At 43.1% G+C, this 16,312-nt stretch overlaps 1 protein-coding gene across 12 annotated transcripts in view; it reads right to left on the bottom strand.

Moving 5' to 3' along the window:
• Window positions 1–16,312, bottom strand: part of ATP2B2 (ATPase plasma membrane Ca2+ transporting 2) — a 404,797-nt gene that overhangs the window by 239,606 nt on the left and 148,879 nt on the right. For all 12 annotated transcript variants that reach the window (XM_020981028.2, XM_078152198.1, XM_078152196.1 and 9 more), the window contains exon 2: window positions 3,837–4,415. In XM_020981028.2, coding sequence (XP_020836687.1) covers window positions 3,837–4,035 — 199 coding nt within the window. In that variant the 5' untranslated portion in view covers window positions 4,036–4,415. The remainder of the gene's footprint in view (window positions 1–3,836; window positions 4,416–16,312) is intronic.

Here is a 16,312-nt window from a genome sequence, read left to right as displayed (position 1 = left end):
TTGCTTCTGAAACCTATTAGCTGCATTATCATAGTCAAGTTACTTGACCTCTCAGACTCAGTTTCTTCATCTGTAAAATGGAAATGATAATGCTTGGACTATCTACATCCCAGGCTTGTATGAGGAAACCATTTCATGAATCATATAGCACTACAGAAATGGATTATTGCTATTATTAATATACAGCAAGGTGGCAGAGAGCATCTCTTTTCCTACTTGGTCTATCTCCACCTAAAAATGCTGGGGTTGTCTGGCCAGCTTCTGGGACCTATCACTTGAGTTCTATCAGGAGTTCCAGCACTGGTCTCCCTACTGGGTAGATGCAACAAATGCCTCCGTCAGTCAATCAATATGCATTTACTGGGTAGGATACTATACCCCCAGCTCTGTGCTGGATGCATCCTGAGAGGGGGTAAGGAGAATCGGAGCTAAATACAAAGAACCATGAGACATGTTCCCCATTGTCATGGAGGTCATAGTTCAGAGAGAGAAATACAGACAGGCAGACAGAAAGACAGAGATAAGAGAACATAAGACTGGGTCCCAGCTCCAATGCTTGCTAGCCACATGAATCTTCACAAGTCATTTAAGGCAGTGGGGTGCAATTAAATAGACACTGGATTTAGAGCCAGAGGCCCTAGGTTTGAATCCTGGCTCTGACATTCACTAGCTGTATGACTCTGGGCAAGTAATTTAACCTCAAGGTTAGACATTCCTTTTCCCTTTCACCCTCTTCTGAGAAAGGTCAAAGTCATAAGAACATCCAGCCCTATCCAGCCCTAAATCTATGACACTGTGATCATAGGCTTTAGAAACAGAAGGAACAGTAGACGTTATATAGTCTAATTCTCCATTTTACAGGAGAGGAAACTGAGGCCTAGAAAGAGAAGGTAATGTGTCCAAGGAGTAAGAAGCAGAAGCCAGACCTGAACACTGCCTCAGACTCTAAATCCAGTGGTGTCTCCCTACCACTGCCTTCACCCATCGTGCCAATCTCCCTCCTCTGGATTCTATGTGTACATGCCCCATTTAACTTGGGAAGGCCGAAATGAGATATGAGTGCAAAGCAATGGAAAGAGACCTTGGGCTGGCAATCCCAGCTCTGCTCCTTCCTTCCTGTGATCATGAGCAAATGCCCTCAGCTCCCTGCTCCTTGATTGTCCCTGACCTCTAAAATGAAGGTGCAGGACTGGCTGGCCTCCAATGGCCCTCCCAGCTCTAGGTCTGCGGGCCTCTGACGCTGAAGATACAACCTGACTGATGTCCCTGTTCAGTAATCAGGAATCTGGGACTTCTGAGCATGGCACGGAGGAAGCTGCCTGTGCAAACAGACAGATAGAGCTGTCCACACTAAGCAAAGAGGTGCCTGAAAGGAAAGGCCCAAAACAACTCACCATGACAGTGTTTCCCATTCACACTTCCTACACTTGGGCCACTGAGGCCGCCACGTTATCCCTCCCTTTGCTAACCCTGCTGCATTCTTCATCCTTATTCTTCACTTATTCCACCCTAGACTTAGCACCTGCTTCTGACTCTACATACCCTTTCCCTATGGCCTCTTGTGCCTGATTCAGGCCTTCACTCTATACTCCTTCCCACGACTATTCCCCACTACATGCTATCAATCTTCAAGGCTCTATAATTTCCTTGTTTTGGGTCCTCTCTTCCCAAATGCAGATCCCCAATTCTGTGGGCCCTAGGAGATGGTCTTTGTGAGTTTCTACATGTAGAACCTTGTGGCTAACCTAGGGAAGGGGTTCTGAAGCCAGAGCCCAGTTGTAGGACCATAGAAATACATCCTTCAGCCAACCACCCTTCTGAGTCTTTCCAGCTCAGTAGGATCGGCCAGGACTGCCCCCCCCACTCCACCCCAGCAAAGCCCTCAAGAGCCCAGCTTCAGTCCCACACCGCAACGACTCCTTCTTACTGTAGTGTCCAAAAGTGCAAAGAGCACTGGGTAAGCCAGCCCTTAGGCCTGCAATGTCATTTCTTCCTTCAAGGATCCCCTTATCTATTTCATCCCAGCTCCGAGAATCTCAGGATTCCTAGAGACCATTAGCTCAACTCTTTTCCCTTTCCAGGAAACTTCATAGAATGGCTTCATAGAATCCCCAAACCTCTGAATTGGAAGGGCACTCAGAGGGCATCTAGTGCACCCTATTACCCAAGAACTCCCTTTAAAACATCCAACAAGTGATCACCTGTCCTTTGTTGGAATATGGTCACTGATGGGGAACCCACTGACCAAGGGCTCTAATTGCCAAGGAGCTTTTCCCTATATTAACTTTAAATTTCTTTCTCTGTATTTTCCTTTTCTGTAAATTTCCAGCCATTTCTCCCAGTTCTGCCCTCTGGGCCCAAGCAGAACAAGGCAATTCCCTCTTCAACAGGACTGTCCTTCAAACAGCTGCAGATAGGGAAATCTTGTCCTGCCTAATGAAAATCCCCAATTCTTTCAACTTGTCCTTATGTGGCATGCTCTCTAGTCCTCTTACTTTCTCCTTCTACATCCTCCCTAACACGTACTGTCCAGAACCAAACCCAGCGTACCAAAGGAAGCCTGATCAGGAACAAATAGAGCATAAACTGTCATCTCCCTTTTCTGGAGATAGCTCCACTCTGGATGGCACTCATGCTGACAACGTCAAAACCCAGACCTCTCAGCCTCCCTTTTCCATTTCTCTGGGTTCTGAATAAAGGATAGCCAAGAAGACTTCCCTAAATAATGTCTATTACAAAGTTGAAAATGGTATTTCTACCTATTCCAAACCTGGCAGTAGCCCATGCCTTGGCTAGTGGCAACAGTTCTTTCCTCATGAATCTAAAAGAATCCTACATCCACAGGAAAGCAACACAGGCATTACTTTGCCAGATGGACCCAAGAGACTTTAAACAGAGTGGGTGCCGAGGCTGTATTTTGCTATGAAAGCCCTCTGCCCCTTGCCACCTGCCTCAATCCATAACTGCCCTCATCCTTAGCCAGCAGCTCGAGGACTCAAGAATTCCCAGGGATTCCCAGCAAAGTCTGAGGCATAGAAGTACACTGGAGATGGGTAAGGAAGCATCAGAAAAGTCAGGATTTAGCTCTCATTTTTAAAACAGAGTCAAGACTTTTTTTTTAAAGCGGGTACAAATATGAGAGGCTATTGTGGCCTCTCTTCACCTTAAAGAAAAGTTCCTCTCGAATACATTTTACTAAATGGAAAAATGAAACTAAGCTCCTTTGGTGTTCTCCAGGCCACTGCAAGGTAACAACATCAGGGTGGGGGCTCAGCGTGGTGCTGATTGCAGGTGGGATGGGAAGAGAGACGAGCAATGCAGCAGCTGTTTCTAGGGATCTGGAGGTGGGGTGGAGCCACGCTTGCACATGAGACAAACAGAACAGGGGACATGAAAACAGAGGACCCTGAAGCACAACAAGGTTTCCAGTGAACAGCTGGCCACTGAAATAATGACACCAAAGGGTTGGTTTCATGTCAAAGGAACTGATCAGACGAGGAAAACAAGGTTTCAGTTTCTCTCCTTGTCTAGCTAACAGACTGCAAACCCTGCTCCTCCACCAAAGGGATACCGTGCCTAGGCCTTCCATGCCTTCTCTTGTCCGATATTCGGGATGCAATTGTTACCTCATTCAGCAGAGCTATCTTTGCTGATCTTGGCATTTCCATTTTAACACCTTTTTGGCTCTTTCCCAATCTCCCTCTTGACTGCTGCCTCTGTAGCTCCCCAGTTCTCAGATTTTCTCATTCTAGCCCTACTTTCAAAATAAAAAGGAAGCATCCTCATAGGGCCATCAGAGGGCTCAGGATTTGGAATTCCAAGGGGCTGGCACCTACCTTCCACAGGCGAGGTCTTCAAACGCCGACAGATCCCTTCAGTGTCCCCATAGGTCTCCTTGATTTTGACCACAGCCTCTGTCCCCCGCAGTTCCATGAGGGAGCGAAGCTCCTCCATTGTACACCCAAACTCGCCTGCATGGTTGGCCTCATTTCTCTGGTTCTTAGAATAAAAATCGCTGTTGGTCATGTCTCCCATTTTTGCTGAGGTTCCTGCTCCACTTTGGGCAGATCCAAGGGTTATTATTATTATTTTCTTACTTATCTATTTATTTTAGGTAGGGGAAGAAAGAAGCAGGTTCCCAATTAGAGCTATAAGTCTATACGGCTTTCGGGAAGGAAGCAACTTTAGCAACTCTGAGCAGTCAGCTCCAATTCCAAGGGAGAAAATGGAGACGGGCCAGTGTGGCGGCAGCTGTGGCAAGCTCGGAAAGGAACACCTCAACACACAGGGATCCCAGTTCGAAGGTCAGTGGTGGTGGGTCTCAAGACTGCAGACCCAGGCGTCCCCATTCAGCGCTGCCCATGCTGCTACTCCCCAGGGCTGGCGTCTACATGGTCATGGCCCCTTCCTGGCACCTATGGGAACAAACACAGGGCAGACGTTAAGAGAGAGCCTTCCGTGGGCTAGGAAGCCATTTTCTCTACCTTTTTCTCATCTACACCCTTATACACAAGGCTGTTCACATGTACACCTCTATCTCCCTGCACATCCTAACACAAGCATGTCTGCCATTAATCACATCTCTCTCTCTCTCTCTCTCTCTCTCTCTCTCTCTCTCTCTCTCTCTCTCTCTCTCTCTCTCTCTCTCCCTCTCTCTCCAGCTATCCACCCAACCCCCACATATACTCTCCCATAAATGCTGCAACTCCCCACATACCCACACATTCCACCCACATATACCTTCAGGATCACACCCTCACAAACAAATACTCTCCTGTGATTTTTAGCTTTAGATTTCCTTCACATCCACACTCACTAGTATATAATCACCCCCACACTCACACGAAGGAAGGAAGGAAGGAAGGAAGGAAGGAAGGAAGGAAGGAAGGAAGGAAGGAAGGAAGGAAGGAAGGAAGGAAGGAAGGAAGGAAGGAAGGAAGGAAGGAAGGAAGGAAGGAAAGAATGGGCAGCTTGCTCAGAAAAGTCTAAATCTACCCCCACCAGACTGACATGGTCCCTGCTCTCTCCAAGACAGAAGGCACAGCCAACTGAGTTGCACACTGGTCTCTCCCACAGCAGCAGTCCTCCTTACTTTAATCAAGTCCCAAGAGCACCCGCTAAATGAGACAGCTCATGCATATTAATAAGGAAGTCATTAGTCCAACAGCTTCGTGGCCTCCAGCATGAGATCCAGTTCTCACTGCTCTATCAATCTCTCATCTGACAAGCACCAAAAAGTCCCACAAGACCCATCAAGGCCAAGAAAGTAATTGGGCCCCCATTCCTTGGGGTTGGGTCCATTATGGGAACCATTTGTCAGTCCAAGAAGAGAGAAATGAAAGACAGGAAGAGAGAGAAAAAAATTCAGAAGCAGTTCCCTTGCCAGCCTGGAAGGCAGTCAGATAAATGTATCTGCAGCTCTTGCCAGCCCAAGAACCAAATCCCCCAAGGGGACACCGAATACCTGTCTGCCACCAGCCACAGCAAGCATTGGGTGACAAAGAGCCTGGAAGTAGCAATGGCTTTCTCTCCTTCCACTGGTTTCAGACACACCTGAGAGCTAGGGACGGGGCACTATGCCACATGTTCTAGGGATGGGCAGGAGGCAGCCAACACAGGTGTCCCAGAGAGGAGGCATGGATGGAGGACAGCCAAAACGTCTCACACTTTTTTTCCTCCTCTCCATTTTTCTTTCTTTCTCCCCATATATTTTCTCTTATTCTTCTTTTCCCCACTCATTTCCCTTTCTCTCTTTTTCTTATTCTCTTCCTTTTTTCCTCTGTCTTCCTCTCTTTCTCTCTCATCAAAGAGTTCCAGGTACTTTACATTACATCAATCAACAAGCCTGGTACAGAACAAAAAAGTGCTAGCTCTGGATTCAAAGAACCTGAGTTCAAATCCCACCTCTGACATTCACTACTGGCATGACCTTGAGCAATTAATTTACCCTCCCTGGGCCTTGGGTTCTATATCTGTAAAATTAAAGGGTTGTACTAGATGGCCTTTAAAATACCTTCCAATTCTACAGCTATAATCCTATAGATGCCAAGTGTTTGCTCAGGATGGGCCAAGCACTATTCTAAACACTAGAGATACAAAAAAAAAAAAAAGCAAAAACACTCTTGTCTTTGAGGAGTTTGCATTGAATGGATATTAATAGGTACTTACAAAATATAGAGTAGACGGAAGGTAATCTTAGCAACTGAGGGAACCAAGAAAGACCTCCTCCCAAAGATGAAGTTTGAGATGAGTTTTGAAGGAAGACAGATTTCAAAGATTCCACATTTAACAGGTAGGTAGTTCCAAGTAAGAAAACACCCAGATCAAATGTGAACTCTCATCCTCTTGCCACCAAAAGCCTTGTAGGAACAGGCCTGAAGGACATTATCCAGGTCTGGGAAAAGAAGGCTCTAAGGAAGTGGGTTGATTTATTCCTAGCCCTTCCTCTCAGAGTTCTAAGTAGATCCAGGAAGGCACCCACCAGATTCTCCACTGTAGAACTCTCCCCTGGAGGATCTTAACATCTCCTTCCCCCATCTCCCTTCCTCTCCTACCTAAAATCCAGAAAGAAGAGGAAAATGGAAGGTACTATAGAATTTCTGAGTCTGAATGGCTCTCCTATTGAACTGGCCCTAGATCCAGTGGAAAAGAAGGGGTAAGGGGTGTAGCCTTGATTAATAGTCTCCTCTCCAAGGTCTTCTCAATATCAATTATGTCATTGTCCATTCATTTGTTTTTGTTTGTTTGTTTGTTTGCTTGCTTGCTTTTTGCTGGGCAATTGGGGTTAAGTGACTTGCCCAGGGTCACACAGCTAGTACATGTTGTGTGTTGTGTGTCTGAGACCAGATTCGAACTCAGGTCCTCCTGACTTCAAGGCTGGAGCTCTATCCACTGCACCACCTAGCTGCCCCTTGTCCATTCATCTGTAATGGCCAGGAAAGCGACTGGGAAAGACGAGCAGGAAAAGATGTGTGAGAGATACAAGAGTAAGGATGAGCCTTAAATGATTGAGGTAGACGAGTTTATTAAAACTAGAAGGAAGACAGACGTCTACAAAGAATGAGTTCAGGGTTGAGGGGGAGGGTCTTCATAAATGTGGGAGTGTTGATTGCAGGATGCCTGGCAAGGGTGAACAGGATGATAGGACAACAGAGCTAAAGCTAAGACTGGCCTCAGAGGCCACCTAATCCAACCATATCCTTTTGCAGATGAGGAAAATGAGGCTAATGGGGAAGAGGAGAATAAGTGACATGCCCAAGATTATAGCCGCAGTATTTCCAGAAAGGGACCAAGATGGTGAGGCGGCTCAGAGCCATGCCATGTGAAGACTGGTTGAAGAAACCACAAAGGCTTAGCCTGGAGATGAAAAGACATTATCTCTCTCCAAATATCTGAAAGATTTTCATGTGGAAGAGATATTAGATTCATTCCGCTTGGCCCCAGAGGAAAAAATGAAAACCAATGAATGGGAATTATAGGGAGGCAGATTTTGATTCAATAGAGGGAAAAAACAGGATTGCCCCAATTGGATTGGGCTGCACTTCTGGAGGTAATGTATTTCCTAACAGTGGAAGCCTTTCTTGTGACAAAATCAGATGGGCCAATACATAACAATTCTACCCCGGATATACCAGATCCTGTCTTCCATAGGAACTATAGAAAACCAGAGACGCCAAATCCTTCAGGCACGTCTGGTCTAAATCCAAACCAAAAAGTAATGAGGACTGGTATTAATGGTATTAATTCTACTGGATGACTGAAAGGATCCAGAAGTTGGATTCAACTGAGTTCTAGCTGAGCACCACAAGCCTTTCTCCCTCTCAAAGTCATTGGCTTAGATAATGTCTACCTTTCATAAAATGCATTTTGTCTTGGCCTAAATCTAGATTGCCAGAGCTTCTCCCTTCTCAAAACCATCATCAGTACCTTCAGGCACTCTTCTTTAAGTCTTTAGACACAAGCTAATATTTGTTGTAGACATGTCCATTATACCCTGGATGTGAGAACTACAACTGTAGTGGGACAATTGGAGCTTTGTCCAAAGATTCTGACGTAGAAGAGGGAACACTTCCTCCATGGCGGAGAGGGATGGTGCTTACTTCCAGTTGAGAAGACTGTCATTCCCATACTTCAAACGCTTCTGCTCACCTCTGTGGTTTACACAGTGACAGAGTTCATGGAGAAGGGAACCTGTGTTAGCTACTCTATTGCTTGGCCAGAGTAACAGCCTATGAGGTTGTTATCCTGTAGCATATAGATCCTAACAGGATCCTATCAGGTTGATGCCTCCATCCCAAGAACCTCACCACTTTGACCTTCAACCCCCTATCCCTGCAGGGGTAAAAGCCGGACTCAAAACTCAATTATGCTTGCAGTTTAACCATCTTCTGTTCTGTTGTCACCTTGCCACCCTAACTGTTTTATCCTAGTGGGAAAAAAATCCTAGTTATAATTCTGCTGGGCATACACATGCAGAAGTCAGGTTATCTGGGATGTCACACGGGCACCACTCAAGGTCTAGATCTCGTCACCTGTTGCTTGAACTATTGTAGCCTTTTAATTGGTTTCTCTGTTTCCCACAGTTTCCCTCTCCAGTCTAGGTTCCATACATCTGCCATAAAATAATCCTCCTAAAGCACAGAGAGGATACGATTACTCCCCTACTCAAGAAGCTTCAGTGGCTCCCTATTAATTTGAATTTAAAATATAAAATCCTTAGTTTAGAATTCAAAGCCCTTCAAAGTCTGGCTAGAAACAACCTCTCCCAATATCTCACATCTCTCCACATTATGGCCAAAGTAGGCTACTTGCTTCTCCCTGAATTTGTCGTGTCTTCTCCCACCATCACGCCTTTGCATACAGGCCATCCCACATCTCTGGAAATCATGTCTTTACCTATGTTTTCATGCCATCCTTTGCTTCTTACTAGAAACCTTTTTTGTCATCTAATACTAGAAACCTTTGCTGATCACCCTGCCTCTAGTTATTAGTATTCCCTGCCTCCTCAAATTATCTTATATTACTTCTCGGTGTACATGTTATATCCCTCCATCCTCAGTAAAATGTAAGCTCAGTGTGGGCAGGAACTGTTGCAATTTATGTTTTTGTCTTTCTATTTCCAGCACTGAGCATAGGGCCTAACATAAAAGACATTTAATATGCATTTGTTGTTATTGTTCTTGGACAGTCTAGAACTGTGGATTTCTTAGGTGACCTGACCTCTGCATTCCTGAGGATGAAGAGATAACTCTAAAGAAACTGGGCACTATGGGGAGAAAATTTGGAACTCAAAATTTTATGGAAGTGAATGTTGAAAACTAAAAATAAATAAATAAATTTATTTAAAAAAAAAAAAGAAACAAAGAAAGAAACTGTGTACTTAGTGTCCAGTGATACACATGGATGGAGAGACAAGGGAGGAAGAGAACTGTATCAAAAACTGATCACGGAGCATAGAATTTTAGGACAGGAAGGGACCTCAGAGATAAACCAGCCCAATAACTCCATTTTAGAAATAAGGAAACTGAGGTATTGATAAGGGGAAGAGTCATTCAATGTCATATATACAAGAACTCAGGTCACCTGATTCTCAGTCTCTCTTCCCATTCTCCTGGAAAGGTAGCATGGTATGTCCAACAGAATGCTGACTATGGAGTCAAGAAGGTGCTGGGTTCAAGTACTGCCTTTAATACTTCTTAGCTTCATTACTCAGGCATGTCACTTAACCTAGCCTCTATAAAAAGAAGATAATAATAGCAGCTAGGCAACTTGCTAAACCTATAAAATTGCAAAGTAGGTGATCTGAATTGGTAAACAATCAATTCAACCAGCTGAAAATCATTTCTTACATGACTTCTCCATGCCAGGGACTAGTACAAGGAGTTTTTTTTTTCTCTGAGTTTTCTAAAACAATGAAATCACAAGTCCTATTTTTAAAAATAACAGCAACTTCACATGGCTGTTATGAGAATAAAGTGAAACAACTACGTAAAGCATTTTGCAAATATTAAAATGCTAGATAAATGGAAGCTTACTATTGTTATTAGTATCTCTATGTTGCCTTTTCCCTCCTCTGAGCCATGGGGACAAGGTCTTCAGGGCCCAAATGCCAGAAGCAATCAAGTCCGAAGCATCACCCTGAGTCCCAGCCGCTAGGAAAAGCACCCCATTTATATGCAAACGAGTTTGTCTGCTTAATCATTTTGGTCATAAACCAATCCTTGCATAAATACCACCTGGACAAGCAGCAGCTAAAAGCAAAGAGTGATTAGTTTCTGTCCATTTCACTTCTAAGACATGGAATCATCAATTTAAACTCCTAATCCTACCCTCTCATTTTACAAATAAGGAAACTGAGGCCAAAATGGGGCTGAACGACTTGCCCAATGTAATGAAGTACATTGGGAGTCAGTGGAAGAACCAGGATTAGAAAGCAGGTCTTCTGACCCCTCATCCAGCACTCTTTTCTCTGCACTATGGTGTATTTCTCCCTTAAAAATGCTTCTTAGACTCATCCCTTCCTCAAGTTGGAAGGGGCCTAATTTTCCACCTAGGCTAATCCATACCAGAAAGAAATTCTCACCAAAACACATCCAACAAACAGTTGTGGTTACTATGTGCCAAGCACTGTGTGAAGTGCTGGGGATACAAAGAAAGAAAACACACACACACACACAGTCCCTGCACTCAAGAAGCTCATATTCTAACGGAGAAAACAACATGTTAACAAGTCTATACATATATGATATAGACAAGGTAAATTTGAGATAATCTCAAACAGAAACTAATTCCATTCTGCAGACCCCCCTCAGACAAATCTTCCTCAAAGACCCATGAGGCAGCTCATGACAGGTGGCCCAGTGGATAGAGCTTTAGGTCTAGAATGAGGAAGTCTTGAGTTTAAATCTAGCCTCAGATGAAGATATGGGAAAATTAGAACACTAATGCATTGTTGGAGTTGTGAAATGATCCAATCATTTTGGAGAGCAATTTGGAACTATGCCCAAAGGGCTATAAAAATGTGCACACCCTTTGACCCAGCAATAGCACTTCTAGGGCTATATCTCAAAGAGATCAGACAAATGGGAAAAGGACCCATATGTACAAAAATATTTATAGCAGTTCTTTTTGTGGTGGCAAAGAATTGGAAATTGAGAGGATACCCATCAATTGGGGAATGGCTGAACAAGTTGTGGTATATGAATGTAATGGAACACTGTTGTGCTATAAGAAATGATGAGCCCACAGACTTCAGAAAAACCTGAAAAGACTTGTATGGTCTGATGTGAAGTGAGCAGAACCAGGAGAACATTGTACACAATAACAGCCACATTGTGCAATGACTAATATTGATAAACTTAACCCTTCTCAGCAAGACAGGATCTAAGACATCTCCAAAGGCCTTGTGATGGAAAATGCTATCCACAAAGAAGAAAGAACTATGGAGTTGGAACGCAGATCAAAGCATACTATTTGCTATTTTTTTTCTTCTGTTGTGTTTTGTTTCTTCTTTCTGGTGGTTCCTCCTACTGGTTCTAATTCTTACTTACAACATCACTAATGTGAAAATATGTTTAATAGGAATGTATCTGTATAACCCACATCAGATTGCGCACTGTCTTGGGGAGGGAGGTGAGGAAGGAATGGGAGAAAAATTTAAAACTCAACAGTTTATGGGAGTGATTGTTGACAATTCAAAATAAATTAATAAAAAGTTTTTAAAAAATCTAGCCTCAGACACCTACTAGCAGTGTGACCGTGGGCAAGTCACTTAACCTTTATAAAGTACTTAGCACAATGTCTGGTATATAGTAAGTGCTCTATAAATGTTATTTGTTATATTATACAGTGTTTTCCCTCTGTTTAAGTATCTTCTACTGCTCTATACTTAAATATTTATCGAGAGAGTCCTCTTTACAAAACATCACACTAATTTAGTGAAAGGGGAAAAAATGAGATATTGGCCCTGCCCTCAAGGGAAAAAAGGTATTGCTACATATAAAGTTAAATAATAATCCTCAAATACAGTAATGAAAGCACTGTCATTGTCATCATCACACGCATCACTAACATTTATATTTATGTATTATATATAACATATTTTATTTATATATTGTATTTATATAATATATTATATTTGTATAATGTATTATATAATGATATACTTACATAATGCTTTAAGGTTGCATTTGTTAACTCATTCGAGCCTCACAATAACCCTGTGAGGTAGGCTCTATATTATCCTCATTTTGCAGATAGGGAAACTGAGGCTAAGAGAGATTAAAGTTAGCCAGAGTATATAGCTAGTCTCTAAGGGAGGATTTGAACTCAGATCTTCCTAATTCCAAGTCTAGCACTCTTACATCACCTAGCTGCAAAGTGGTTTTGGCACTATAGGACTCGGACAGCCATAAAACCTGAGGTGAGGGAGCTTATTGTGGGCTATTACCCTGTTAGTTGCTTCAGGGAAGAGGTTCCATCTTATTTATCATTGTAATTCCCTCAAGGACTAGAACTGTGATTTGTGCTTTGGTATAGAAGAAAGGGCAGGGAAGATTTAGGTGCAGAGACTTAGAAAGAAGTAAGGTTGTAAGACACCATCCAGTACTAAATTTCGTGACCCTAGATTTCTTCCCTTTGTCCCTTTTTTCCCTTTCTGTCCTTTTTCTCCTTCCCCTCCCAACTGTCCTGTCATTCTTCCCTCTCTATGACTAATTCAATGTGGGAACTTAAATAGGTAATCAGCCTTGGTTTCCCCAATCTGATTTTTTAAAAAAAGGAATGCACTTTCAGAGTCACAGAATCTTATAATGTTAGAGTTGGAGGGATCTTCAGAAGTCTTTAAGTCCCACTCATAGCAGAAATAGGACTCTCCTCTACAATGTGCTGAACAGGTCATCACTGGTTTGTGCCTGGGGATCTCCAGTGATGGGAAATCCACCACTACCAATGGTTCTAAGGGCCCATTCCATTTCTGGACAGCTCTAATTGAGACCAAGTTTTTCTTTAAATCAAATCTACAGATGTCATTTTCCACATTCCACATATTACTCTTCAATCTGTCCTCTGGGGGATGAGGATAACAAACTAATTCCTCTTCCATGAAAGGAACATGGAATGGTGGACCGAAAGTTATCCTCAAAGCCAACAAGACATGGTACCAAGACCCACCTCTGACATATATTATATGATCTTGGGCAGGGACATTTAACCTCTCAGTGCTCTGGGCAACTTTCTAAGACTACAAGCTGCTGTGAAGGCACTTATCTGCATTGATAGAGAGTTCCCTTCACCAAAAGAATTACAGGTTCAGTCCCCATCCCTTTCCACAAGACAGCCTTTCAATTACTTGCTCAGAGATCAGAAGATTGTAGAATTAGTGTTGGAATAGAACTAAGAAATTATTAAGTCAGGCCCCCTCATTTTATATCTAAGGAAACTGAGGCACAGAGAGATTAAATCATTTGTACAAGATCACACAGTACCTGAGCTGGAATGTGAACCTATGCCTCCTTAACTCTAAGTCCAGGAACCTAGCATTATACTATGCTCTCTTAAGCTGTGATATCCAAAGCTGAATACAGTACCCCAGATGTGATCTGGCCAGGGCAGAATGTAACAGCACTATCACCTCTGGCTTATTATGCTCTGCCCCCGGCACCAGAGTTTCAGGACATTGTTAAGCTGGCCCAGACTCTACAGCCAGTGAGCTTTCTACTACTGAACTATTCAAGCTTTGGCCCAGGCTCTAGAACCACTGTGCTATTATTGTACCATTAGACCTGTGGCCCCGACTCTAGAATCAGTGTGCTATTATTATACCACTAAAAGAACCATGGCCCAAACCAGTTATTTGACCTCGCAAAAGTCACAATCCATCCTTGGGCCTTAGTTTCTGTGCGGGCATGCACAAATCTAGATGATCCAGCTGAGAGAGTGTAGGAACTTTTGCTAGGAAGACCAGAGTTCAAATCTGAACTCAAAGACTTACTAGCTATATGACCTTGGGCAAGTCACTTAACCTCTATCTATCTCAGTTTCCTCTACTCTAAAGCAGGGCAAACAATAGCACTTCCATCCCAGGGTCGTTGGGGGGTCCAAAAGAAATAATGCTTGTGAAAGTGCTTAGCACAGGACCTGGCACATAGTAAGTGCTGTATAAATGCTTATTCTCTCCTTTTCTCCCTCCCTTCCAGGCCTAATGTTCTAAGCATCTCAGAATCTCTGAGAATATTCTGACCACACTGGATTTATGCATTTCTATTTCCTCTTATTAGCATTTAAATGACTACATATTATTACGTCTCAGTGCCTCAAGAATAAGTTGAAAAGCCTTAATAAAAATACCAGATTAGAAGGGGGGAGGTAAGTAATATTTCCTTAGTTAACTTAACAAAGAAAAATGTATCTTTCGAAGGAAGGATTTAAAAACAGGGAAAAAAAATCTTTTCAAAAATGAAGTGAAGGATGTTAGCTGTGACATTTGCAAATGAATTCTGTGCTAAAAATAACTTCCTGATGCCCAGCATTTCTGTTTTAAGATGTTCTGTATTTAAATACCTACTTATTTTTATCACCTTTTCACGTGAATCCAATCTGGGAGCAAGTCAAAATTTGCTGAATGTGGCTGAGGCTTGGAGACTCCAGACATATGAATCCTAATGTCTTCAGCCTATTCTCACATAGAAATATGACTTGCCTTGCCCACTTTTCCCTTGCTAGAAGAGCCTTCGATGTCATCAATTTTTAAATTAAAAAAAAAAAAGGAATTTACCAGGGCAGGGCAGTCAGGCCAGATTCCTTGTGGGGGAGGTCAATTTTCTAAGCTGTGGAAGCCTTGAGAGCTTCTGAGGGCTCTGAGAGACAGCCAAGGTGTCTGGGAAATAGCAGGAGAGGTGCAAAAGTTCTCCCAGCACCAAGAGGTGAGCAGTCACCTCAAGCCACTGCCCCGAGGTCATGAAGGAAGATACAAAAATGGTGCAACCAAAAGCCTGTCTCCTCCATGAGCTAATGGGAAGAGGAGAAACATGGGAAAAGTCAAGAGGATGAGCCAACCCAAACCCTCATCCTCAACCAACCACCATGAGATCCTGGGGGTGGCCAAAGGTAACTATGAGGTTCAGTGAAGATGCTAGGATCACCAGCTGGGTACAGCCCAGAGACACGGCCAGCTGAGACCTCTATACTAAGTAGCTTTTGCTGGTGAAGCCTCCTGAGCTTGAGGGTAAAAACACAGCAACTATGGACCCAAGGGTGCCAAAAATCCCTCATCTTTTGGTTCTGGAGAGGGAAAATGATGAGTCAGGACTTTTTGGAAAAAGAATGCTGTAAAACTCTGCATTTGTGTATCTGTGTTTGAGCATATCTGTGTCATCGACAGGTAGAAAAGCACGTGTATGTCTGTGTGTGAGTATGCATTCCTATGTAAGAGGAAAGGTATACCTGTCTATGAGGATGCCTGTGCTGAAATTCAGGTGTGTAAGGAAGTATGTGTGTTCATGTTTACCTGGCTGTAAAAGCATCTCTGTACATGTATGTGGTTCAATGTGATAACATGTGGCATTCCTGCCAAACCTTAAAGCTCTATTAAAATGTTACTTATTTTCATTATTAATGTCCTTATTATTTTTATGTGAGTTTATATCCATGGGTAGATCTTCATAGGCTCATGTCTGCGTAGATGTGAAAAAGAATATGAGTGAGCGTGCATCTGTCTGTCAGTGCATCAGCACCTAGAGCTGTGTGGGACTATGTCTATGCACATATGTCTGCCTAAGAGCACAAATATTTGTATGTGAGTGTATAAATATTAGAACAACAAACTTGAGTGGATCTATGGGACTCATCTATATAGCAGGAGGGGCTCCTTGACCGCCCAAAAAAGGAAGTATGTAAATAGGAAGATGTGCATGTGTGTCTGTCTGCCTGAAAGTGAGCACCTGGATGTACGTATATGAGAAATCCTGGGTATAAGCATATGTAGAAGCGTGTGCAGGGGAATGCAACCAAGCGTATAACGTCAGCCACAGCTGTGGGGGTTCTCAAAAACTGTGAGAAAGGAAAGGAAATGATGAGGGAAAGGAAAAGGTACACCTTAGAAGCAAATTCAACCCTGCTATTTTCTTCTCTAAAGTGAAGGCTGTTGACCTAATATCAGGACATAGATTATAGGGAGCCTGAGAACTTAGACAAAAAAAATACAACTTTATTTAAGTAACCTGTTACTGAAATTTAGCATTTCCTCCAATTACTTAAAAATTCTGAGGAGGGGTTGATAGAGTCCACAAGATTCTATCACACTCACACACAATAA

This window comes from Phascolarctos cinereus, unplaced genomic scaffold, assembly GCF_003287225.1.
Source record: "Phascolarctos cinereus isolate Bilbo 61053 unplaced genomic scaffold, phaCin_HiC Scaffold_4;HRSCAF=312, whole genome shotgun sequence".
NCBI classification, from domain to species: Eukaryota; Metazoa; Chordata; class Mammalia; order Diprotodontia; family Phascolarctidae; genus Phascolarctos; species Phascolarctos cinereus.
Note: the sequence above shows the minus strand (reverse complement) of the source record. Positions and strands in the feature narration are given on the sequence as shown.